Below are 25,021 nucleotides of genomic sequence, written 5' to 3' on the forward strand. Positions count from 1 at the left end.
CACTATCTATGTCACTGATGAAGATAATATTAAACAGAACTGATCCCAGCTGGGACCCCTAGAGACATGACCCACCACCAATCTCCATCTGGACACTGAGTTCTGAACATTACTCTCTGAATACGACCATCCAGCCAATTCCTTTTCCAACATATAGCCCATCCATCAAACCCATCTCTCTCCATTTTAGAGAGAAGGATATCTGGGGGCGACGCTGTCAAAGGCCTTAACACAACTTCAGACAGATGACATCTGTTTTCTTCCCCTTTCCACTGCATCATGGAAGCTCACTAGGTTGGTCAGGCAGGACTTGCCCTTGGTGAAGCCAAGCTGGCTGTCTTAGATCACCTTCCTGTCCTTTGTGTGCCTTAACATCGCTAAGGCACATAACAACTCTATATGAAACTATTTTCCTAACTGAGGAATGGGAACAAAGATACAGGTTATAAATCTATACAGGGATATCCAATAATAAGAAATTGTAAACCTACATTTGAGATGAGAATTGTGTTAACATTTTATTCCTTTTTAATCAAAGTTTACCAAAACATTCAAAAATATTTGCATTCCCCTTCATTTTCACTGAGAAAAAGGTTTCCATAGCAATTTCTGACAAGAAATTTGGATGATGATCTACACAAGTTATGCCCCAGAGCCCATTATATGCACAGATATAATGGACAAATGAATTAAATTAACCCTGAGGCTGAACTATATTAATTTAACTTTGGTATTCTAAAAGCTAGTAATATGGTATATGCCTGCCATTAGATGAAAAATATAGTCTCAAAAATAGTGATTCATTCCCTCCAAGATTTTTGAGATGCTCATCACCCTCTGCAGGTGATTTTCACCATATTTACTTTGCTTATACACTAATTATTACTGGTTCTAGTATGTTACATGTCCTGTCTTTACTAATTTCCAAGAATTGGGATTTTAAATTTAGAATCGCAGAGTAAGGTATTCCTGTTGCTGCACAGATGCAATGAGAGAAAAGGAGAGTTACTCAGTCATGTTGACTCAAGTCACATGTATATACTCAAGTCACATGAGTATACTCAGTCATGTGACTGAGTGTATATACTCAAGTGCACAGGAATATATACAAATGTTAAATATGTATTATAAAAGTAGTTGGATTTTAAACTGTACTTAAACAGTCACAGGTTTCTTAAATTAAATAACACACATGATTTAGTAAGAGACCTAACAAGAGGTGGAACTGAAATTAAGTAGACAGAATTATCAAATGTTCTCTTATCTGTAGAGATTGGTATTGCATCTGCTCTGGATGTCTGATGAAGGACTTTGTATCTCAAAAGTTTAGGTATTTTTAATCTATACAATTTGTCTACTTCCTTTGCCTACAAACATAGTCCTTCTTATTTTCATGTTTTGAAAAAAGAATATTGAAAAGAAATACAGTCTTAAAAATGTTACAATCCAAATAAGGGAAATCAGGGAGCTGTAATAATAAATGAAAAATGAGATGAGGAATTCACTTCTGTGCTCACATACGAACTTCACTCCCTATTCACATCAAAATCAGAACATGTAGGTTACTATTGTAAGCTCTTGAACTGTTTCTACAAAAGTGTTTGGGAAGACATAGCAGAACCTGATTATTGCACAAAAATATTCTATTGAAAAGGGAAAATCTCAGCTGAAATAGATGTACACTTTAATACATCTATCTGTTCCAAATCTAGCAACACAGTAAAACTCAACTGACAGGTCTACTATTAAAAAAGAAACAGCAATACAATTTGGCCAGTGGCTGTCCTCTACATTTGCCAAATCTGGAATCAGGTTAGTTCACGTCTTGTCAGACAATGTCATAGTTTTTTAAAATATGCATTTTAAACATTTTTGAATATTGGATATATAAGTGTTTAAAGCCTGATTGAACTTCATTTCTGATGAATAATTCATTTTATAATTCAAACTGGAATGGTTCGTGAAGATCATGACTTTGAAAAAAACAAATAAAATTTAAAACTCCCTTGTGTAATTCAGTCATACAATGGAGAACAAAAGTTTGGGGATGAATCTGTTTCGATTTGTTTGGTAATGCAAAACACAACCAAAATCGCATTCTCTGAAGTACCTGTGGAAGAAAATTGGGAAATTCCAGATGCATGTTAACTGAACTGACAATAGATGTGGTCATAAGAAGAATACAGTGCTAAAAGGAATCAAACGGGATGAGATAAAATAGATAGTTCATTTTGCTGATAAGAACATAACACATCCAAAGATACTATAGAAAAAAACGAAGAAAAGTGTTAGTAACTCCATTTAAGATCTCTCACAGTTCTTCCTATAAAAAAGGAGCACATTCCTAAGGCAACATATTAAAGCACTGTTGACAAATTAATTAAAGGAGCTAGTGAAATTAACCAATACTGCAGGGCCACCTTGAGTTTGGGCAACGAATGTTGGCATAATAAAAAAATAGTATATTAAGTATTTCCTTATCAAATGAAAGGCTGTGTCAGTAGGCGGGAAGGTCCAGCACATGTTGTATTTTTTGTCCATTGGTGCTTAGAATGGTGAGTAACAAGTTTCCATGGAGAACCAAGTGTGCAGGATAGAACGAAGTTGTCTATGAAGTATCAGTGGTTCTTGAATACATTAAATTCCTAAAAAAACCAAAGCTGTTTACAATTTCTATATGATTTCTTTAGTCAATACTGAAGAATTTTTAGATATATTGACATTCCCCTTTTTTGCTTTCATTTGGCAATTTGTCAAACATATCTTAAGAAGACACCCTTTTGACATTTGCCAAATATCCTTTGATAAAAGTGTTTACATACTCATTTTTTCCAACATAATTTCTCCTTTGTTACTCTTTGTTTTGCTTCAGTTTCTGGATAAAATTCTTCATGTAATTTCTTTACCATCACAGAAAATAAACCTGATTTCCATTATTGGAACAACTTTAGGAACTCTGATCATTACATAAGACAGAAAATGGATAGATTTATTTTATTTAACTAGGTAGACTTGCCTTATAGCCTATCCCTTGTGTGCATGGATTTCCATTATGAATGCTCAGCGGACTGCTTAGATGAGGGAGAATTACAAAACTAAGGTGTCTGGCAGCAAATCTAGATCTGTTTAGAGATTCTCCAAGATAGGGATTAGTTTGCTACTTTTCTGTATCTTCTTTAGAGACGCCATCTGCAGTTTCACTGCCAGTGTGATGAGCGCTTCAGTGGTTTTCCCTTTTTTGTTCAGCTAGAGACTAAATACTAAGGAGGTATGACAACAAATTATTGTTTCAAGTAAGATCCCAGAGAACATGTAACAGCATTCCTGTCTTGTGACTATTAAATCAAGATACTTACATTTTTGGATAGCTGTGCAAGTCATCTTGGGTAACTTTAGTGAATATATAATGCATAATATATAATCAAAAAGACAGTACTGTAGAACAGTAACGATTTAATTTATCTTTTTGCCAGTTATTATAAATGTACAAGGATAATAACTTGTTCTGTATTAAATATGCTGAGAATATTAGAATTTGTGCTACAAAAAATTGTTTAGTTTCAAATATCCCAATGAATAAATTATGTAAAAACAAAAGAAAAACTTTTAAGTGAAATGACCAGTTAAGCTGGTGTCTGTTTTTCACCTCTTTAGCACTAAGCAATAATTCCAACTGTACAGATTTTTAGTTTCACATGGCATTATATATGTAATATCTGCTGTTTCAATCTTTGCTGAAAAGTCTGGAATGCTTACATGCACACCCATGCTCTGGCACTACAGATACAATAATATGCATCTCTTTAAAGGACAACTGTAAACATCTTTCTGCCTGCATATGAGTTCAAGCTCAAAAGCTAGTGGGATTTCTCCATAAATACGCATGAAAAGTATTTCTTAACAAATAATTAAATTCAACTTCTTTGTGCCTTCGTGATCTTATTATATGGCAAGAGTTGGATACAAATTGTAAGTACATGTTTACACATTTTATTTCACGATCTTAGTGGCAGTTATAGTAAAATTATAATGTGAAACACTAGTAATAGTGAAACCTTCTGCAAATAGATGTCCATCTCAATTTAAAACTGCCTATATTATTTTATAACATTTACACAACAGCATTAAGTTTTGCAAGAAAATCTGTTCAAGCATCCAAAGCCTAAAGTTCCTATAATTAGAGAACAGGCACACAATAAACACAAGTACAAAGGAAAAAAAATACACATCTGAGTTAAGACTCAAAAATCACCCAAAACAACTGGCACACATTGACTTGAAGAACATAATGGTTAATAGTTTCATGAAAATCCTGTTTTCTTCAAAAAATGTGTTTAAAATAGTACAGTTTCAGTTTTCACTGAGCACTGAATTAGTAAATGAGTTAAAGACTTGCTTTTGAAATAATCTTCAAGCAAAATAAGCATGATACATACCTCTCTTTAAAACATATTACAGAGACATCTAGTACAGGAATACGAAGTACATGGTCTTAGGATGCAAAGCCTATAGCAAAGAGACTAAAACCTTTCAAGTGGTATGGTATTTAACATCTTTAATATTCTGCACTATAACTTTGCTTTTGTATGTGGCACCGTCATTAATTGCTATGCAATGTAGGTAACTCCCAGCAGTTAGTTTTAATTCCAAGTTGGTAAGCATCTGTCTTTCATGAGTGAAAAAGAATAACTTCTCTTACCTTTAGGTGCCACCTGTAGAAACTGCTTATGAAGTGTAGCTAGTTGTGGAACAGTTAAAGTACCACTTCCAGACGTCTCTACATGTGGAACGTGTGGTGCAGGAACAGGGTCAGGAATCACTTTTACATCACCGTTGATGAAGAAATCTGTTTCTTCTAAAGTCATTTCATATTGGATTTTGCTAGAACTCTCAATATGGTGTCGTGCAACTTCAATCAGCTTTTCAACACTGTGAAAGTGTAAATGCAGAAAAGAAAGAATATTTTTAATACACAATGTTAATAACATAGGTTCAACTTTTAATGTGTTTACACTCTGAGAGCTTTCTTGAAATAAAAATTACAAGTCCTCTGTGTGAATTCTGTACACAGCAAAATCATTACGATACATACTCCTCTTATGACAGCAAGAAATCTTTTGACTGTGGTAAGAAATCTATATACAGGCAGATCTCTATAAAGCCACAGAAGAGACCTGATGAAAAGCACTCATTATTCCATACATTTTATAACAGTGGAATGGACATGTTCTATCTGTAATTACCCTTCTCTCAACTGAGGCATCTCTCAATGCCTTATCTTCTGCTCTGCCCCTAAATTCCTGCTGTTCAAAGCACTTAACTACAGTAGCATTGTGGAGGAGCGTAAGTGCTCTTGTTTCAAGCACCACAAGCAAAAATTACACAAGGAAAGAAGTCAGCCATCTAATGTTCAACTAGACACAGGTTTGGTCTGGGGTGTTAGGTCAAAGGACATGATGTTCTGTAAATGTGGGGTCTTTGGTAGGTATTGTTTTTGTCAGGAGAACCAATAAAAGTGGCTGGCAGGCAGAGCTCCACCTCTTGGAGCTACACCCTACATTCCTATCTTGTCTTGGGCTTGCTCTGGCATGGACCAGCTAGCACTGTCGCAGCTGTGCTTCGGAAGTTAGTACAGGTCAGTAATGTTTACCAAAAAGCTAAGTGACCCCTTTCTCTAGCAGAGTAAAATACTTTAATAACATGGACAAAGGCCATTCTATCCCAGATGGTCTAAGTGTCAGAGTCATCCGAAGAATATTTTGTTTACTAGGATAGAAAAATTATAAAGAATTTTTCTTTTTTTTAATGAACCTTGAAATAATTTTGAGAAATGTTATATGTGGTGGTAATAAAGGTAGGTGGAATTTTTCAGCATGTGTAAAACACAGCAAAGAAAATAAGCCTACAATCCAAAGTGACAGAAGCCACTGAAATGATACGGAGGCTTCTACAAAATGGAATAATTAGCTGTCTGCTGATGCTTGTAAGTCTGCTGAACCTGTAGTCTAGAAAACCATTCAGAACTGATGACTACCTGTACTATTGCCAGCAGCCCTTCTAAACATCCAAGTAATGAGTTACTACCATTTGGGTATTTAAGATAATATTAAAACCCAGCTAATTAAATAAAACAATTATTTTTTACATTTTTTTCCAATTTATTTACTTCTTTATAAAAAATTGTATTTCCTAGCATAGTAAAATAAAAATATCCTGTTTAAAACTGGGTACACGTTACCTGGACATTTCTGCCAGGAACCTCGATCCAAGCCACTTTTCCATATCTCTATATGTCTCTTCTGCTTTCATTGTTAACTCTTCAACAAATGCCAAAGCTTTATCTTTAATAAGTTCTAGTCGAGATTTTGTAGCTGCCTCTGTTTAAACAGTAATATGATAATAATTTATATACAAAATCTGAGTACCTAAAGTTTCACATTAACCTGTACTTCAGCAGTAAAAATACTTTATTTCTTATATACTTGAACAAATTATTTTTCAGAATCGCCCCTATTGCACCCTGTCTTTTACAAAAGTGTGTCTTCTATAAGCATCGGAATTGAAAACATAACAAATAACCTAATAAAAATTATACAGAGGTGCAGGAGATGTTTAAATAGACAGCAGCATAAAACTAAATTAACATCATACAAACATATCTAGAAGCTTAATGACGCAAATGTGAGCATCCTGTTATGGATAAATTTTAAAGAAAATGCATCTACATCATTATATTAGTCACAATGACAGTTTGCTTTTCTGTTTCTAACCTTCAGCCCTTTAAAATTAAATGGGTCCAAGCTTCCTGCACATGACTACTTTACGCCCTAAAATTCAGGTTGTATTAGAAATTATTTTGGTCAGTGAGCACTTAGAAAATAAATCACCTCTACTAAAATTATGCATAGAATAAAACAATAAAAAAAAAAAATCAGTCTCTCATTGAGACGCTAATGTTTAAATAAAAATAAAGAGCTAAAAGGACAAAAATGGGAACAAGTCAGCAATGTCCAAAGCAAAAAGGATGCTAGCTGGATGAAAAGGCAGCTATATAAAGTATTGAGAGACACATGAAACAGGCATTGAAAGACATTCAAAGCCTTACAAAAGAAGAGTAAGAAAAGAGGACCAGTAACTAGAGATTATCTTCAAACCTGAAGGAAAATTCAGTGTTCACCTTGGTTTTTCTTCATATTTGACCTTCTGCATTACAGAATCTTTTAAACAATACTATATAGTAACTGGTACAGTGAATTCAAATTTAAAGACTGTAAAATTATTTGCATTACAGTACTTATTCTATACTCTACTAAGTTCACAAAATACTTAGGTTTGGGGCTGAAACTTTCTTTAGGCAACCAGTGTAGACAGATGGACCTTGAAAAGTGCAAGCCATGCCCTTTCAATGCCCTGTTCTCAGACACAGTAGTGTGCAGAACTGCACAGTTTCTGGTTTGAGTAAGAAAGAGTTGACGTTCAAAATTTAAAAAATAGAATGGATGAGGTCTCACAGACGATTATTTTATTTGATGGTAAAGATGGTTATTTCATTGGATGGTAAAGGTTTTAAGCAATTGAAAGTATCTTGGACCATGGAACAGATCTTCCTAGAAGCTCTGCTAACACACTTGCAGGATGGGGAGGTGATCAGTGGCAGCCAGCACAGCTTCACCAAGGGTGAGTCCTGCCTGACCAACTTAGTGGCTTTCTATGATCGGGAAACCACAGCAGTGGACATGGGAAAACCAACAGATGTGATCTATCTGGACTTCCATAAAGCCTTTGACACGGTCCCTCACAACATCCTTCTCTCTGAAATGAAGACATATGGATTTGATTGGTGGACTATTTCATACTATGCAAAAGTTAGCCCTGGTAAGGAGGTAACATACATGATGATGGGCTGGCCAACAGTTGCCAAACAGAATCTCTGACAGCTAAGTTCTATCTTCCCTTTATCAAGAGGTCCTTTTCTACTAGTCTAAATCCGTCTTCAAATAAAGGAGATTTCTGTTTTTCAGGCCTCTTTTTCTGTCTTAAATTGACCCTGAAGTTATTCAGTAAGAAAGACAAAGAGACCGAAAGACTGAACAATACTTAGTATTTGGAAGAGTCTGTCCGGAAAAGGGTTTAGAAGAATAAACACAAATTATATGTCTTGCTGTTTGAATCTCATGCAGCTTGCAGAAGAGGTAGTCAGAAGAGCATCAACTAAATAATTAGTTGCCAGCAAATTATTTCCCAGACCAAAACATTTCAAATACTGAATTCAATTCAATTGGGTACTGAAGAGTGGTTAACCATCTATGTGAAACTTATTCTCTCATGATGAATATGTGCTTAGTCATGGAAAATGAAATAAAATAAAACAAAAGAGAAGAAAAAGAAGAATGAAAAACACATTTCTATTTTAAATATATTTACCACAAAACCACTGATGACTACCACCCTTATAGATTTCCTAATTTCTCCAGACACTCCTTTCTCCCCACTCCTTATTTACCCTCCCCTTTTCCCAGGAAGAGTTTCTGTCTAGTTCTGTCTATTACACTACTTAAATTATACCCTAATACAGGTAACCAAATAGTAACGTACCCTCATGTTTCAAGGCACTGAAATACTCTTGCTTTATTTTAAGCATTAGTTCTTGTTTCTTTAATTCTTCTGGGTTTACAGGAACTTCAGCCACAGATGCAGTAGGATGTGGTCCTGCAGGAAAATAGACCCCTCACAGTCTCTGGACTTCGCTAGTAAGTTTGTGTGTCTCTACAGAGGCACTCAAAAGAAAGTATATTTTTTCAAATTAAAAATGGCACTTTCCGCTCTACTTGATGTGACTTGATTTATAAGAATACTCAGGAATCAAAACATATCTAGATTTCTTCGAATGTGATAGACATCTGCAAGACATACTAAAATTAACACTGCATAGAATTACTCTAGCCTATATAACTGTGTTAAAATTGGTTAAATAACATTGTAAAATGTATTTCTGAATGGAAATTCATGATGGAAATAGGTATGACTCTGTTGTGATCCTAGATGTCAAAACACCCTAATGACTCTAAAATCTGTTTATGAAAACCAGCACATAAATAAACTTCTTTTGAGGTAACTGTTTTGAATGGCAACTGTTTCTTCTGAAGCAAACTGAAGTTTAGCAAAATGTACTAAAAATGCTGTTTTATCAACAGTAATCATCACAGCAGTGAAAAGAATAATAATGGTATTTTAAAAAATTATAATATATCAGAAAAAAAAGAGAGATACTTTATTTCGTGCCTTTCTAAACTATTCTGCTAGCAGCTTTTGCATCTTGTTCTAACTTACATACCTGGCAATAGTCATAAGGATATTTTATCATGTTTTTAAAGACTGAACGAAATTCTGCAGTCACAACACTTTGACTCCTACTTAAAAATATTAAAATATTTGTAACTGCTTTTTCCTAGAAGAGAAGCAGATTGAGCTCTTTCAGAAAATAATAATGGCATCTGCATGATACATAAGGTCAGCAGAAATCAGTCAAATCTAGATGTGATAATGTTTACATATGCTAAGTTGTTACACTCAGTTACAAGCCTATAGCTGTATTCTAGGGCATTCTCTTGCAGGAGTGCTCATGAAATCAAAGTTGATACTCCAGGTACAGCTACATCAGTTGATACATCATCTTCTACTATGAGGAATGCACAGCTGAATTGCAATTGACGTCCTGCCACTTTATAGTTTTGTTATTTCAGGTAAGTCATCTAGTGCCAGGTCTGAAAAAAATATTTAGTTTCAAAAACCAGTCCACAAACCCAGCCTAGCCACTTAGCACACAATAGATGACAGCTCCTGAATTTTTACCACACAGAATCACTAGGTTGGAAAAGACCCACAGGACCATCACAAAGCTTTTTTGGAAATCTGACAACCTGCTGCTGTCTTGGCTGGACTAAGAAGTTGAGCACAAATCAGCTGTCCACATGCCTAGGTATTTGCAGGTCTATACCCATTCACTATACTACTAGCAGAATTAACAAGAGAGAGAGTATTGACTACAATGCAAATAACATGCCTGTCAAACAAAAAAGTCATGCACTTTATATGTAACAACTCTGCAGTTACATCTTTCTCACTTGGGAATGGAGTGCCTGCTTTTCAGGCTACCCTCCTACCTGCAGGGCCTAAGCCCCTCTCTGCTACGCAGAATGTCTTTACAAAGTCCCCAAGGTTCAGGCTGCTGCAGGGTTTAGACTGCCAGCCTCACTTCCTGCAGAAGCCACATCATTTTGCAGAAAGAAGTGGAAGTTACTTAAACCACTACCTGCTCAAGGAAGTGTTTATGAAACAGCATTGCATGCCAGGTTTCCTCCCAGCAGACTGCCTGAATTGCTAGGCCTAAGAACAGGAGTTTGTAGGCTGACTCTTTCAAAAACATACATTTTATCCTCACATGGATGGATAGATTCATGCAAGGCCTACATACAAGACCCCCGTCAATGGGAGTCTGCTCTTTGTTAGGGCTATACATGCCATTAGATTTTATGTTCTTTATTTAGACTGTGATGGACTTTGATAGATCTATACTAATATATGTCTAACAAATTAATTCAGAAGTATCTTGGGGTATTGGAGAATTTACCCATTCTATTCCAGTACTTCTATTTTAACCTTTGAAATATTTTGATTTATGGATGGGAAGTAGGTAGAAATTAGTGGAATTGTATTTAATTTTATTTGATAAACTAGTTCTAAGTCTTTAATTCCCTAATATTGTATGACCATAGATTAACACTTTCTGGTTTGATTTAGAATATTTATTCCTACATAATAATAACACCACCACATATGATTAAATAAACACAATCGCCATTCAAAAGCCTCTGAACTTACTTAGCACAACCAGCTTCTCACACTGATATGTCACATCTGACATTTAAAAAGAGGAATTAAATCCAAATGAACCATCTTTGCTTACTCTTTCCTGTATCACTGACATATTTACATTTCAGTAATTTCCAAGCACTGCTAAAATAAAGTCTGAAAATACCTTTTTTTTTAGTAGCTGATTTGGAAGAAAGTTTTTTCTTATCTTTGGCACACTTCCCAGCAGCTTTGCCTGATCTCGTCTGTGACTTCAGATCACCTTTCAGTCCTAGCTGCTCTTGTTCTTCCTCTGTTTCTCTAGACTGTATTTCAGCAGTTACCTTGACACCACAGTAATACATGGTAAAGTACGTAATATCAGTACTGTGCAAATACTGTTTAAATAGCCTATAACTATTGAAAGTACTCTCTGAGATGTATACAAATAAATAAAGCAAAGGAGATATTTTAAGTTATTAAATTGATTACATTTTGAATATTTATATACAAAAAATCTACATCAAAAATGCAAACCTTACAGGCCATTACCTGCACTCTAGGAGAAAGTAAGAAATCAACAGCATGCAAAGCAAGAGTACAGTGATGCTGTAAGGGTGCAGAAATTAACTTACATTAAAATGACAAAAGGGAAAAGAAAAAGTGACTCTACAAATCAACAACTGAAAAGCCCACCTAATTTACTTCCAGCTATATATATAAAAGAATGTGTTGTGAAAGTTTTGAGCAAAAAATTGCATTACAGGATAAAACTTGCCCCTCTTCTCACACTTCTGTTGAGGGGAAAAAGGGAGAGTTTCTCATGGAAGTAGATACATAGACTCATCATTCAAGGTATTTGTCTCAGTAACAGAATGAAAGTTGGTTGTAAGTACAGAGGTGCTAGAAATACAATAAATACATGGATTCCAAACCTTTCCTCTTGGAAACACAAGCATATTCAATGGAAATATCAATGGCAGAGCAAGAGGCATGAAACAGATACACAGTGTGAAGGCTGTCTGTTTTGGCTGCATAATGAATGGGAGGCATTGACTGTCTGATACAGAAAATCTTAAGGAAATAAAACATTCCTTACCATATCTGATACTGCTGTTACTGCTATTTGCCATGTATCAGTAACAAGATTCTCATCTTTCCCAGAAGTGGTCACTCCATTTTCAGAAGAAATCTCATCTCTAGAACTCTTCTGTAGAGACAGCTTGATTTTTGACTTTATAACATTTATTTCTGGAGAAGACACTTTCTGAGAAACTAGAGGAATACTTAAAAATAAAATAGAAAGCATAATTCACATATCTCTTTATAAAAAGTGTTAATTTATAAATATATTGGAGAATATATTAAAAGAACCAAGTGTTATTTTAAAAACTTGTCAGAGCAACAGAAAGGCAATGAACTTTCCTTATGAAAAAAAAAGAAGTAAAATATGTGGATGACAAGAAAATTGGCTGGTTTAACTACAGAACCTAGGGAATAATAATACATGTATAAAACTATGCTAAACAACTGTGTGATCTGCTGATATATTCCACATTGGATAGAAGCACAATCACATAATTCTGATGGTTTCTAAATGAATTGTAACTATTAAAAAAAAAAGGTTTCATTATTGATAGCATTTTTTATATTCTTAAATTATTTATTTGATTGTACATTTTCTTTAGTATGGCATTCAGATCTGGTGTCTTTCAAGGTTGCTTTGACTTATATTTGTCATTATGCAACCCATTTAATTGTGTTTGCGTATACATATTTTAAACCTGTTAATGTTCCATAATCATATTCAGCTTAGTTATGTGACGATGGTGATGAAAACTTTCAGCAACACAGAGGGAAGTAGGAAACAGTTCTTCATCAGATTTCTTCCTAAGGCAGCTTTTAAGCTGTTTTATAATTCAGAGCTATATTAGTGAAAATGCAAGAGGAAAATCTGGAAAAAATCAGGGATAAGTTAAACCTATAAGATGATTCATGATTCATTATTTGACTCCAATCTCTAATTAAAAATTCTTATTTTCCCATCCTTTGAAATATACACACATATATTTCCATATACACCCACAAAGATATCAGTGCATTGTATCTGTTGATATTTATATAATTTAACAATGCATTTCTACCTTCTTGATTCATCTTCTTTCTGCTCTACATCAATAATATCTAACAATGGGATTCTAGTAAAATCTTGACTGTCATTTGTTGGGATTTTTCCTTCCATTGTAGTATAATAGTCATGAAGAAGCCTTTTTGTATCTTGGAAACGATCCACTTCAGCCTCAAAAAGAAAGGACAGAAAGGTTGCAATTCCAAACAAGCCAAATCAAATTTCTGTTACTTTTCTAAATACAACACAGCAGAAGCAATTCTAAGTTTCAGAGAGAACAACAAACATCACCATATGTGCTTGAAAGCCTACAGTGTATTTACTGCATAATTCCATTTGCATTGACAATGTCTTCACACAGTTATTTCTAACTTTTAATAAAATTCTTATTGTTAGAATAGGAAAAATTATTTACGAAAATGTTTGATGCATTAAATTTAATTACAATATATTTTGAAGTACATGTACTTCTATAGTAGCAATTACTGCAGAACCAACAAATCATTGGGATTTTTTTTGTTTAAAATAATTAACACTCTTAACAGCATAAAGTAAAAAGTTAAGTGATGGAAAACGTTTTAAAAGCCATACAGTTTTTCTGGACCAAAGAAATCAACAGACTTTGTACACCTAAGTATCTTGAAGATCTTTTTGTGTGAATTGTCTTAGAAGAAATCAAGTATGATTCAAAAAAAACACTTAACACCTGTCATGTTTGAGTTATTGATACAGGATGGTGTTATTTTCTAACTGACAAAACTGTACTAAATATTCATGGGAAAATGCACAAAACCACATTCACAAAACAAAGGATAAAACCTTTGTGGTGTAAACCAGCATTAATCCATAAGTCAAGGAAAAAAAAAATCTTCTATTATAACAGTGTTTACACGGAAAGGTGGAAAGAAATCTGATAAACGGCATTTATAGAAATCTATATGTTTATACAATAACAGAGCCACCTGGGGAATATATGTAACTTCCCACAGAAAAACCCACAGACCGAGCGCTTAAGCCCAAAGAAACCTATTTTTGGCTGTTTCACAAACAAAGCCATACCGTGAAGATACAGTTATCATATTTTTAGTTACATGCTTTTAGCATTAATAATTCATTTATTTGGAGTATAATATACTAAGTAAGGAAAGTAAAAATGTTGCATTTTTCTTTTGGAAAAAAAGCTTATATATGGGTAACATATATTTGTGATTTTAAATGGCTATTCTGCCTGTTGACATAAGACAGGTCAAATTAGATTCATAGTGAATCTCCTCTGGACTCCATTAACATGTCGGTGAAATCTTGGTAGAAGACAATTAGGGTTATGAAATTTTACATGACTATAAAAGCAGAAAATCACAAGATTTAGTCTCAGCATTATTAGTATAATTTGGCTCCCTTATGCATACAACCTAACATATTTTTTTTAAATACACAGTCATATAGATATCCTAATTACAGGATGGATGTTGTTTAGTTAGTCAGCAGTTACTTGATATTTATAGTAGAATCATATAATCATAGACTATTAGAAGGAACCCATAAGGATCATTGAGACCAACTTGCATAAAGTCCAGTATAAATATTGTCCCACTACATAAATATTGTCTCTCTTCAGGTGGTGGCCTTAAGTCTTTACTTAGGTCATTATTTAGACTCCTTGAAAACAGAGTTATTAAATTCTTTACTATAGCTACTGACTACTTCACAAACTTTGCTTAAATTACCACAACACTCACGTGACATCTGAGAGTGGTTCCCTTGTTTAATAAGCATACAAAAATAACATAGAGAATTAATGGGCAGAAAGCACATCCTAAGCTGCTTAGGACTGATTTTTCAGTTAAAGTACCATCATATGGCATGTGTTTAAAGCTCTGTTTTCACTGTTGTCTTTACAGTTGCCAAAACTTTCATAGGGTGGTTGCTCAGTTTACAGAAAAGTCTATTTCAGCCTGGTGCAGCCCCATGCAAAATTTATGCACTTAAAACAGTAGTCACAGGAAAGTTTCACTTTCCTTTAGGATCTGAAACAATTAATGGTTTGGCTGAATGAGAGGAACTGGGGAAAGGGAGATCCCAAGAATGAAGATGGTCTCCTGAAAACTTTAAAATTAGATGTATGAAAGCTAGGTTATATTTGAATGGATTTTCTCATGAAAGCTAGGTTATATTTGAATGGATTTTCTCAAGAGCAACAAATGACATTGCATTCCGAAGAACACTCCCTGCAGGCTTTTTTCTAGTCTGTAGGTAAAATTTCAAGACATATGGATGAGGATATGACTGAAATAAATCTGTGACATGGGAAACACTGGACAGTCTTAACAGCAAGTGGAACTACAGCAGCAGTGAATCATGTAGTTTTTAAATCAAGAGCAGATGTCAATTTGATCACAGAAAGACAAACAGCTTTAACATTTCTATTACAAAACTCAGAAGATTCACTGGGCTGATAAAACTGCAAAAAGTAGCCCTATACACTGCAGACTGAATGTTGAACAATAATGACAACATTTTTCTTAATCTTTCCTGCCTGCAAGAACAGTTATAAGTATAGAATAGCATCTGCTTCTAGTCTCTAACTTTCTAGATAAATTCAGAAGATACATGAATGTCCACTTATTTAATTCTCAATCCCTCACTTACTTGAAACCAACCACATGGAATTTCTCAATGGCTTACTGTCTTCAACAGCTATTAATTTTTTCCTTTCATCACAGACTCTGTAGTAGAGCCGTACCTGCATAAGTGAAAAGAAATGGTTCATTGCAATCCCCCGACAATCTGGTAACCAGCCGTCATTCATTGTATCAGTACGTTCCTGCTCTGCTTCTTCTCTTTTATTATCACAGATATCCCAGAGACGATCTCTTAGGTCCTAAAACACAAAACGACATATAAGAAATAACTACGAAAGAAAATCTAAATATATTTTTAGTATTTATTGTGTAAAATTAATTTTTTGCCCTGTGCATACAGCATGTTCCCATTTGGGGATTTTTCTTTATTTTTATAGATGTCAAAACTTGGTCATGAGTTATGTGCTTAAAGACAGATGACAGAAAGGAGCTTTACAAACATGGCAGGCAGAAAATCCAAAAGTGTGAGATGAATGTGTAGGAAGAAAACAACACGAGGCCTCCTTGCTTTCACCAGGAAGAGAGAGACCTATCCAAGCTAGACAAAGATGTGAGAATATAAATAGCAAAGGTCCCACCTGCAACAAAAACTTGCCCCTTGAATGGCTGCTAACTAATTCATTTATAAGTATACTCCTATGAGATGTGCAATATGAAACATTCTGAGAAAATTGCATCTGAGTATTCTTCTGGTTTGTACAGCCCCATTCTATTTTACTTTAATGTGGATGGTTATTCAATTGGTAACTATATTTAATATGTGGTTTACTGACAGCACTGAGGACCTACTAATCCTGTTCCCTGCTGTCATCTCTGCATGGAAATAGTGTGACCAATCTCTAAGTAATAATAAGTGCTAGGAAGAGAAAACTGTGATTTTATGCAGTGCTAAGGTAGGCTCAGATGAGCTGTCTGTTGGGCTCCAAGTAGTTCTATCCTACATGACCTTTTTGGGATAAAAAGAAAAGGTGCTCCAGACTACTAGCTGGGCAGTGAGGAGCTCAGGCTTCAAGTGATAAATGAGTCCATATTCACCAGGTCTTGGTCTCAGCCTACTACATCAGATTCTGTTTCTCTCCTCCCATGCGAAGACTCCAGTCAAACCCAGTTGTTCTCTGTTGAACAAGAGCAACAGGGAAGCTGACAGATAAGTAGCCTTGGGCTACCTAATGAATTGCAATGGCACAGATAGAAGGCATCCAAGGTGAAGTCTATCATGTATTCATGGTTGTCCCACATTGTAGAATTCCACACACAAGGACATGCTACTGAATAAAAAAAAGGTACAAGGGTATAACTTATCTGTTTTGCAGTGGTGGGTTGACCTTGGCTGGCCCACCAAGCTGTTCCATCACTCTACCTCATCATCTGGACAGCGGGAGAAAATATGCTAGAAATGCTTGTGAGAGATATGCTAGAAATGCAGGGAGATATAACTCACTACCACAGGCAAAATGGGCTTGACTTGGGGAAATTAATTTATTGCCAGTTAATAACAGAGCAGAATAGTGAGAAATTAAACAAAATTATAAACACCTGTCCCCCCACCTCTTCTCCCCAGGCTCAACCTCTCTCCTGACTCTTCTACCTCCTCTGCTGCTGAGCCGCGCAGGGAGGATGGGGAACAGCGGTTCCATTCAGTCCATAACACTTTGTCTCTGCTGTTCCTCCTTTCTCATGCTCTTCCTCTGCTCCAGCATGGATGATATGAGACAGTCCTTCACAAAGTCCTTACCACAGGCTGCAGTGCTTCATGGACTCACAGCAGAATACCTGCTTTTGTGGGGGATCTTCTCTACAGCCCACGTGTGCTGCTATGAGCACACTCTGGTGTGGGCTCTCAGGCTGCAACTCCCTTCAGGTCACATACACTTGCTCTGGTGTGGGGTCCTCTAGAGGCTACAGGGCAGATACCTGCTTTACTGAGGTCCCAAATGGGCCGCAGGGAGACAACCTGCATCACCATGGTCTTTTTCATGAGCTCCAGGGGAATCTCTGCTCTGATGCCTAGAAAACCTCCTCCTTCAGTGACCTTGGTGACTGCAGAGTCGTTTCTCATGTTTTCTCGCTTCTCTCTCATAGACGTCATGCAGCATTTTTTACCCTTTCTTAAACATGCTATCACAGAGATGTCACCAGCATCACAGATGGGTTTGGCTTTGGACAGCAGCATCTTTGTCTTAGAGCTGGCTGGACACCTCTGTAGCACCCCTGCTACCAAAACTTTGCCATGGAAACCCAATACAATATAAATAAAACAAATGTGGTTTTTTTACAAACTGATACACAGTTCCTTCCAGTACCTTCCTGAGACACATAAGGAGGAGGATTTTCTGCTTTGCCCTCCTATTATTCAAGATACAATATTGATTTACTGCAAGCACTGGGCATAGCTGGAGAGGGAGACAGTAAGGTATCTTCCTCTGGGAGAAGATAAAAGCATCCTTTACATCTCTTCTCTTTTTCTCTCATACTAGTCTTCCTTATTTCAAATTGAAGCAGCTTCTCTCTTTCTCTCTCCTTCTATTCAGCTGAGTGAAAAAAAGATAGATGCATGCGCTGAGTCCGCTCCTCAAAGAAGAGCAGTGGGACTAAATCACTGACCATGTTTGATGACAGCAACGGAGTGTAAGGGAAGTTGGGAGAAGTTACTGAAAGAGGATGTAGCAGAGATGGGCTGCTGAAGTGCATTTTATCCATAGTGAGTCTGTTCTGAGTTTGCATCTTCAGGATGCCGAAGCCTTGCCTACCCTTTGGGCTTTAGGCCTTTTAGGGATTTTTCACAAATCACAAACTAAGTGGATATTTACATTTTCCAGTCAACATCAGACAAATCTGTTTTTCAGATTTAACAGCTTGGCACCTTCCAGTGTGTACAGAAAGGGCCCAGCTGAGATGACAGAGTTGAACAGTCTGGGAAAGCTGAAATGTTTGAGGAAAAACATTCCACAAATTCCACACATTATCACTCTTCTAATTTCTTCTTTCTGTTTCTAGCATCAAGGAAGGATGGGTAACAGAATTCTCATATTCAGGAGGTACAACGTGCAGGGCTTGAAAGCGTAGACAAAGTATCATCTTTACATTCACCCACAGGTTTGTGATCTACAAGGACTAGAATAGGTCATTCAACACTAGAAATACTGGAAGTAATGTACTTACTCCAAGCTTCCTTAATTGCTGTGCTTAGCCTTACCACAGTACCTGAATCTCAGCACACCATATGGAACCATCACCCCCTTTTAATGTAATTTGAAATGGACAAAGTCAAACATGGATTTCTGTTATGAGTTAAAGGTCAAATTTTTTTCCTTTTAGCTTTCTAAAATATAGGAATAGCCTTTTTATTATTCCATTTAGTAGAAATAAGGAATATGGATGATTTTTTAGTCCTCTATTTTACTCTATTGTAATAATTCTATGGAAAAGGAGGTCCATTACTTTTGCCACTGCAGTGAATTCATCCTTCATTCCATCAATGCTCCATTCAATTAACAATATTGCCAGTGTTTTTTTCCCCTTTCCTAGGAGCATTTCCTGGTATGATTTCAACTAAAAAGTAAGTCTGTTCTGAAATGCGAATCTGATAAATTCAGAGATCGCTCTGTTTTCTGCCTACATTAAATTTGGCTCTGAATTTGTCAGGACCATTACTCTTATGTACTTCTGTGATGTACACTTTGACAGGAATGGTTGGACTCGATCCGGTGGGTCTCTTCCAACCTGGTTATTCTATGATTCTATGATTCTATGTATGATCTGGCAAAGATCTACCTGAGTCAAAAGATTTCAAAGAGATTCTCTGTACTTTGTATAAATTGGTTTTAGTAGACATGTATTACCATGTATGACTTATGGAAAAACTAAACGACTGCCAAGATCTGTTAGAACATGACAGAAATGTCCAAGCTTTCGAGTAAAACCTCCGAAAACCTTATAAAATAAATAAAGCAGAGAAATATTTACTGCCAGAATTCCACAGTATAACCTAAAACTGAAGCAAGACAGAAGAAAGAAATGGCCAAAAAGCAGAGAAATAATTGTGAAGAGCACTTTATACAGAAGAGGAAGTGAAACAGTTAAAGGTGAGAAGGGAAAAGAAAAAAATTGTACATTATATTGTTCATGTTACCCCAAGCTTGTGTACACTTTAGGGCATACTAGAACTTTTGACATTTACTTACAGTAACTCTTTGGTGTAGTTCTTCTTTGGTTTCCTCATCTTCTCGCAGGTCATCAGCAATTGAATTAAAATCTGTCTGCCACTGGGATACAAACTCCTGCTTAAGGTCTGGACATTTTAAATAAACTTGGAATTTTTTTCTGTAAATTACAGTAAAAATAATTTTGGTGTTAACAGACATACAGAATGCTACAGGAAAAAAACAAAATATTAATGTTAATGTAATAAGCTACTATTTCTACTCACCTAATGTCTGCTAAGTAAGAAATAATAGAGTGCTGTTCATCTCTTAGGCATCTGAGTACAGTTTTGATGGTATTCACATATGCATTTTCTACAATTTCCCAGTAAGGTACTAGAAAATCCGCTACCTCCTGTGAATATTTTAAAAACATTAAAATTAACAGACACATTTCTTGGTAGCCCATTTAACTATAGCATTAGCCAATACAAGAAAGATTACTCCATGAAATCTTATTGCTTACTTTTTTTCAGGATGTATTTATTTTGATTTGCAACTATTTACAAATGATTATAGACACTGTACTACCATATAGTTTATCCTGGGCATTTCTTTGGAAAAAAGTGACAGTACTCAAAATGAACAGGAAATTTCAGCAGAATACTCCAATATCTGTGGTTTCAGATACACTCAAAACTAGCGGAAGAAGAATGAGTACTTAAGTATCAAAATTTGGTGGTACACAACTGTTTAAGCTGGTAAAAATCTAAGCTGACTGTCTAGCCTTGCAGAAGTGACATTTGACTGATCGACTGTCATGAAATGCAAAATAAAGCCCATGGCCAAAGGAAATCTAGCATACTGAGTTATTGACTTTAGCCACTCAGAAAGAGATTCACAGCCTATGCAAGCTAATTGTAGTCATGAAGGCAAAACTAGTAAATATTTGGAAAGGAATTACAGAACAAAATACAAAGCATCACTATGCAACTTCAAATCTCAATACTGCATGCAGTCCCAGCTCCTCATCTCAAAAAATTTACAGTAGAACTGTAAAACAGATGGAAGGGCAAGAATCATGATTGAATATACTGAACACCTCCGCATAAGAGCAGTTAAACAGATTACAACTGGATTGGAGAAGCAAAGCAATATTGAGAAAAATGAAGAAGGCAGAAGTAACAGATGCCTGTCACATCTTAAATATCTCCAGAGGGTGAATATTGATTACAGCACTATTACTCATTGTATTCCACAATAGAAGAATTAAGGTCATCAAATAATCCAAGCAAACAACAGGTTTAAAGCAAAGAGATAGAAATATTTTTTTCAGAAAGAGCATAACTATATAGCCTATACCAAAAACTAAATTTCACCAAAAGAGCATCTAGATACAAGAAAAGAAGAAAAGTCTACTGAGGGCTCTAAACACAAAGTTGTAGATATGAATTTATCTCACAAAACACCTAAATTAGAGATACTTGGGGGCTAGGAAAATGTTCTCAGGGAAAATATGTTAGGAAAAGAAGTATCCTAGGAGAAAGATTGGTGTACACTCCCCCCATTCTCTCTACAAGACCCACTACTGGCACTTGTCAGAAATAGGGCATTGACTCAGTAAGTCTATGCTTGTATTTCATAATATTAAAAACTATTATTATTATTATTATTATTATTATTATTATTATTATTTTGCATCCATGTGCTATTCTTCATCATCATTGTGAAGAACTTTGAAGAAATAAATGATCAAAATTTTAAAGGATCTTTCCTGATCTTACATATTTTGGTAACTGCTGCTATTTGGGGTTTTTTAAGATATTTATAATATGTACTGGGGTACCTTTCATTGAAAAATATTGAAGAGAGTAACACACAATGAGACAATATCTAGGAAGAATATGTACAAAATATTGAGAAAAATATATATACTTCAATATCTAACACTTAATCATGAATGAATGCACCTTGGGAAGCGGTTCATCTACATAAATCCATTCATCTGATCCTGGCTCAATTGGTGGTGCCACAGGAACCGGGGGAAGTAGATCTTGAGACGTAACTGGAGGATGTAGATCTTGAGGTTTAGCTGAAGGAAGGAGATCCTGAGATTTAGCTGGAGGAAGTAGATCATGAGATGTAGCTGGAGGAAGTAGATCCTGAGATGTAACTGGTGAAAGCTTTTCTCCTGGTGATTTTTCTTGAGCAGATCCTTTTATATGAACATACAATTAGTACATTCAAATTTATTTTAAATATCAATAAACGGAACTAGACATCTATGCTGTTCCGATACGTTCAAGATAATTTATTCAATATTTCATAGATTACGCGTGAGAGAAGAAACGTGAAAGACTAACCCAGCTATAGACTTTCCTATACCATTATACTATCCCTTATGGTGAAGAAGCTACCTATAATATTTAAACTACTAAGAAGGGACTGAATTTAGTATATCCTTAGTACAGGGAATTTAAATTTATCCAGTTGACTCTTCTAAATACTTTAAAACTTTTCTCAAATTATCTTTGCAACTATGTGAAATTGGTCCATACCCTCTGAAAGGTAGAAATACAGAAGAAAAGTTCAGAATTCCGGTGCAGTTCTCATTGTCTCATACATCCCCAAAGCCTTGCAGCGCCAGTGAAAATGGGTGTCTCCATATTATAATTTAACTATTAGTGTTACTTATAAAGTGCAAAGTCTTTTCTTAATGAATTGTAGAAAGTAGGAACGGGAAAACTTACCTCTATCCTGGCTTTTGGAAATTTCTTCCATTATAATTTTCTTTACTGTCTCACACACTAGACTTTCTTCTGCCTCCGCATTGACTTTCACTAGAATATTTTGATGGACTGAAAACCATTTCTCTAATTTTGGCCATGCATCTAGAAAGCCTGAAATCCTACAAAAATCATATTAAAATATAAAATTAAAATCTAACTACTGAAAAGTAAAACATTTTCCCAAATTAATAAACAAAAGAAAGAATAAAACATCTAATTCAATACTAAAACAAATCCAGACAGTATTTTTTGCAAAGTAATACTCCAACCACATCCCTTTGTTTTTAACATAGGAAACATTTCAAAATCCTAAATAGCCTTATTTATTTCTTACTCTTTCCTGTTACAAGATAAACTTTGCTTTCTTATATCAAAACCAAAACAATAACAGTCAATAATATAATAGTCTAAAATACTTAACAGCACTAAATATTTAGAAACTAAATTTATTCTTGATTTTGCTAATAATTTAAAGTTAAATATCTAATGATTCAATTAAAAATGCTCTGTTTTCTAAATGTAAAAGTGGAAATTATAATTTTAGAAAATCTCTATCTCAAACCAAGTGCATTTCACTCAAGGGCAGACACATAACACACGACACAGCTCCGATATATGTATGTTTAGATACATACATATGTATATCTATATGTATGTATATATGTAATCTATTTGTATGGTTCATGCAACATGTATCTGAAGAAGAAATTCTCCTTGGAAGAATAAGTTGGAAAAGTAAAACACATTAATTGTTATCTTCTGGGGTTATTTATATTTTCCCCAAAACGAAAGCACTTATTTAGGCTTCACATTAGAGAAACGACTAAGTACAATCTTAACACTAGGCATGTCAGTAGTATCATGGATCATATATAAGATGCAAATTAATTACATGCCTTCACACCTGGCCGAAGCAACTTGTTTGTATTTCATATAACATACCTATGCAGCACCTGGTCCCTGGCTAAATCAATCTCCTCTTTTGGGATTTCAGCATTTGAATTTCGATTGTTGTCCTCCTGTTGAATTTGAGATGACTCTGATTTATCTGCTGCGCGAAAAACAGTATATGAGGATATGGAGACAAAGATAATTGTGCAGGTAGATATCTGCCCTAAGTAAGATAATTAATAAAAGAAACATTTAAATGTTTTTTGATCTTACATTTCTTCTTTTAAAAATGTATGCCAGGCTTCCTAAAAGCAAGGAAAGGTCACAGAAAATCATATTAGTATAAAATAAAACTCAAAAGGACATGAAGACAGAGTCTTGCCTCTTTCTTTGCTTAAATGCAGGGCCAATTACAGCACTAACATTTCCTGATGGTTGCTTTGCAGTCATAGAAATATCTCCATTTGAAGAGATAAGAGTGTTTGTGCAGATAGACTAGTTCAGGCTTATCTATTCAAGCAGTTACAAGGTATTTTCCCAGTCAAATCTGAATCTAAAAACACGACAGATTTTAAAAACCTTTTATTGAATAGAAACAAGCCAGTTCTTTATAGATTTCTGGTTTTATTTCCTTGTTCTCTTTACTTTTTCTATCAGCACATTATGTCTTATAAAATAAAATCTGTTTGGATTTCTGGGATTACATCACATATTATCACATTTTCAAAGTTTTTTTAACAACGCAAGGTCTTCAGATCAACAAGAATTTCAAGTGTCTAAAGTTTTCTCTTCACTGCATTGTTAGCAAAAGCTCTAATGATTTTGCCTTATGCTCAATTCTACCAATACATAAATGGTGTTTTAATCAAGCCACATGCCATGTCAGTGCTGTAGTGAAAACAATGAAGAAGAATCTCCTTACAATTTGGAGACAATAACATGCGACACATTCATGAAAAGAACTTGTATTTTGTCAGGGTGACTTATGAAGAATGCGTGATCTGGTACTGAAACATGCCCTAAAAAACCTTTGATAGTTTGCCACTTTTCGTCAAAATTGACTATTTCTGATTACTCACTGACTAAAGATGAGACAAAGGCTGGAATCTACAGGGGATGAATGTTGGTACACCCCTTTGTTTACCCTTTCTTTCATCCCTTTCAAAATGTGTCTTCTGCAGAAAAATCCTATTTGTACATTATCATTAGTTATGAGGCATTTTTCTGCAACTGCTGTAAATTGTGTTTTTTCCAGCTACTGTTTTATGTGGTATCTAACACCAGCCACTGTGCTATCTCAGCTCCAGTAGAACTCGGTACAAACACAGAAAAGCATACACACAGAATGCTTCTGATCTGCCTTTGACTGAAACAAACAAAAGTATTTGAAATAATCTGGAAGTATTTAAGTTGACAAGAGACAATTAATGAGTGTGATACTGTGAGATGTAGAGAAGAGGTGCAATAATACTATTTTAATCCAATGAGTGCAACATATAGGTATATTTGGTAAATAATGTCTGAGATTAATGGCATACATAAACCTAGTCATGTACTTCTAGACAGCTGAAGTTGAAA

At 35.2% G+C, this 25,021-nt stretch overlaps 1 protein-coding gene across 1 annotated transcript in view; it reads right to left on the reverse strand.

Annotated features, from left to right (window-relative positions):
- Positions 1-25,021, reverse strand: part of SPEF2 (sperm flagellar 2) — a 78,839-nt gene that overhangs the window by 26,076 nt on the left and 27,742 nt on the right. Inside the window, exons 17-28 of the mRNA XM_069881178.1 lie at positions 23,495-23,603; positions 22,514-22,671; positions 21,734-21,978; positions 20,051-20,178; positions 19,806-19,944; positions 15,723-15,860; positions 12,996-13,150; positions 11,951-12,137; positions 11,039-11,195; positions 8,596-8,709; positions 6,239-6,377; positions 4,700-4,929 (exon numbers count right to left, since the gene is read on the reverse strand). Of these exons, the coding sequence (XP_069737279.1) occupies positions 4,700-4,929; positions 6,239-6,377; positions 8,596-8,709; positions 11,039-11,195; positions 11,951-12,137; positions 12,996-13,150; positions 15,723-15,860; positions 19,806-19,944; positions 20,051-20,178; positions 21,734-21,978; positions 22,514-22,671; positions 23,495-23,603 (1,899 nt within the window). The remainder of the gene's footprint in view (positions 1-4,699; positions 4,930-6,238; positions 6,378-8,595; positions 8,710-11,038; positions 11,196-11,950; positions 12,138-12,995; positions 13,151-15,722; positions 15,861-19,805; positions 19,945-20,050; positions 20,179-21,733; positions 21,979-22,513; positions 22,672-23,494; positions 23,604-25,021) is intronic.

Source organism: Phaenicophaeus curvirostris, chromosome Z (assembly GCF_032191515.1).
Source record: "Phaenicophaeus curvirostris isolate KB17595 chromosome Z, BPBGC_Pcur_1.0, whole genome shotgun sequence".
Lineage (NCBI taxonomy): Eukaryota > Metazoa > Chordata > Aves > Cuculiformes > Cuculidae > Phaenicophaeus > Phaenicophaeus curvirostris.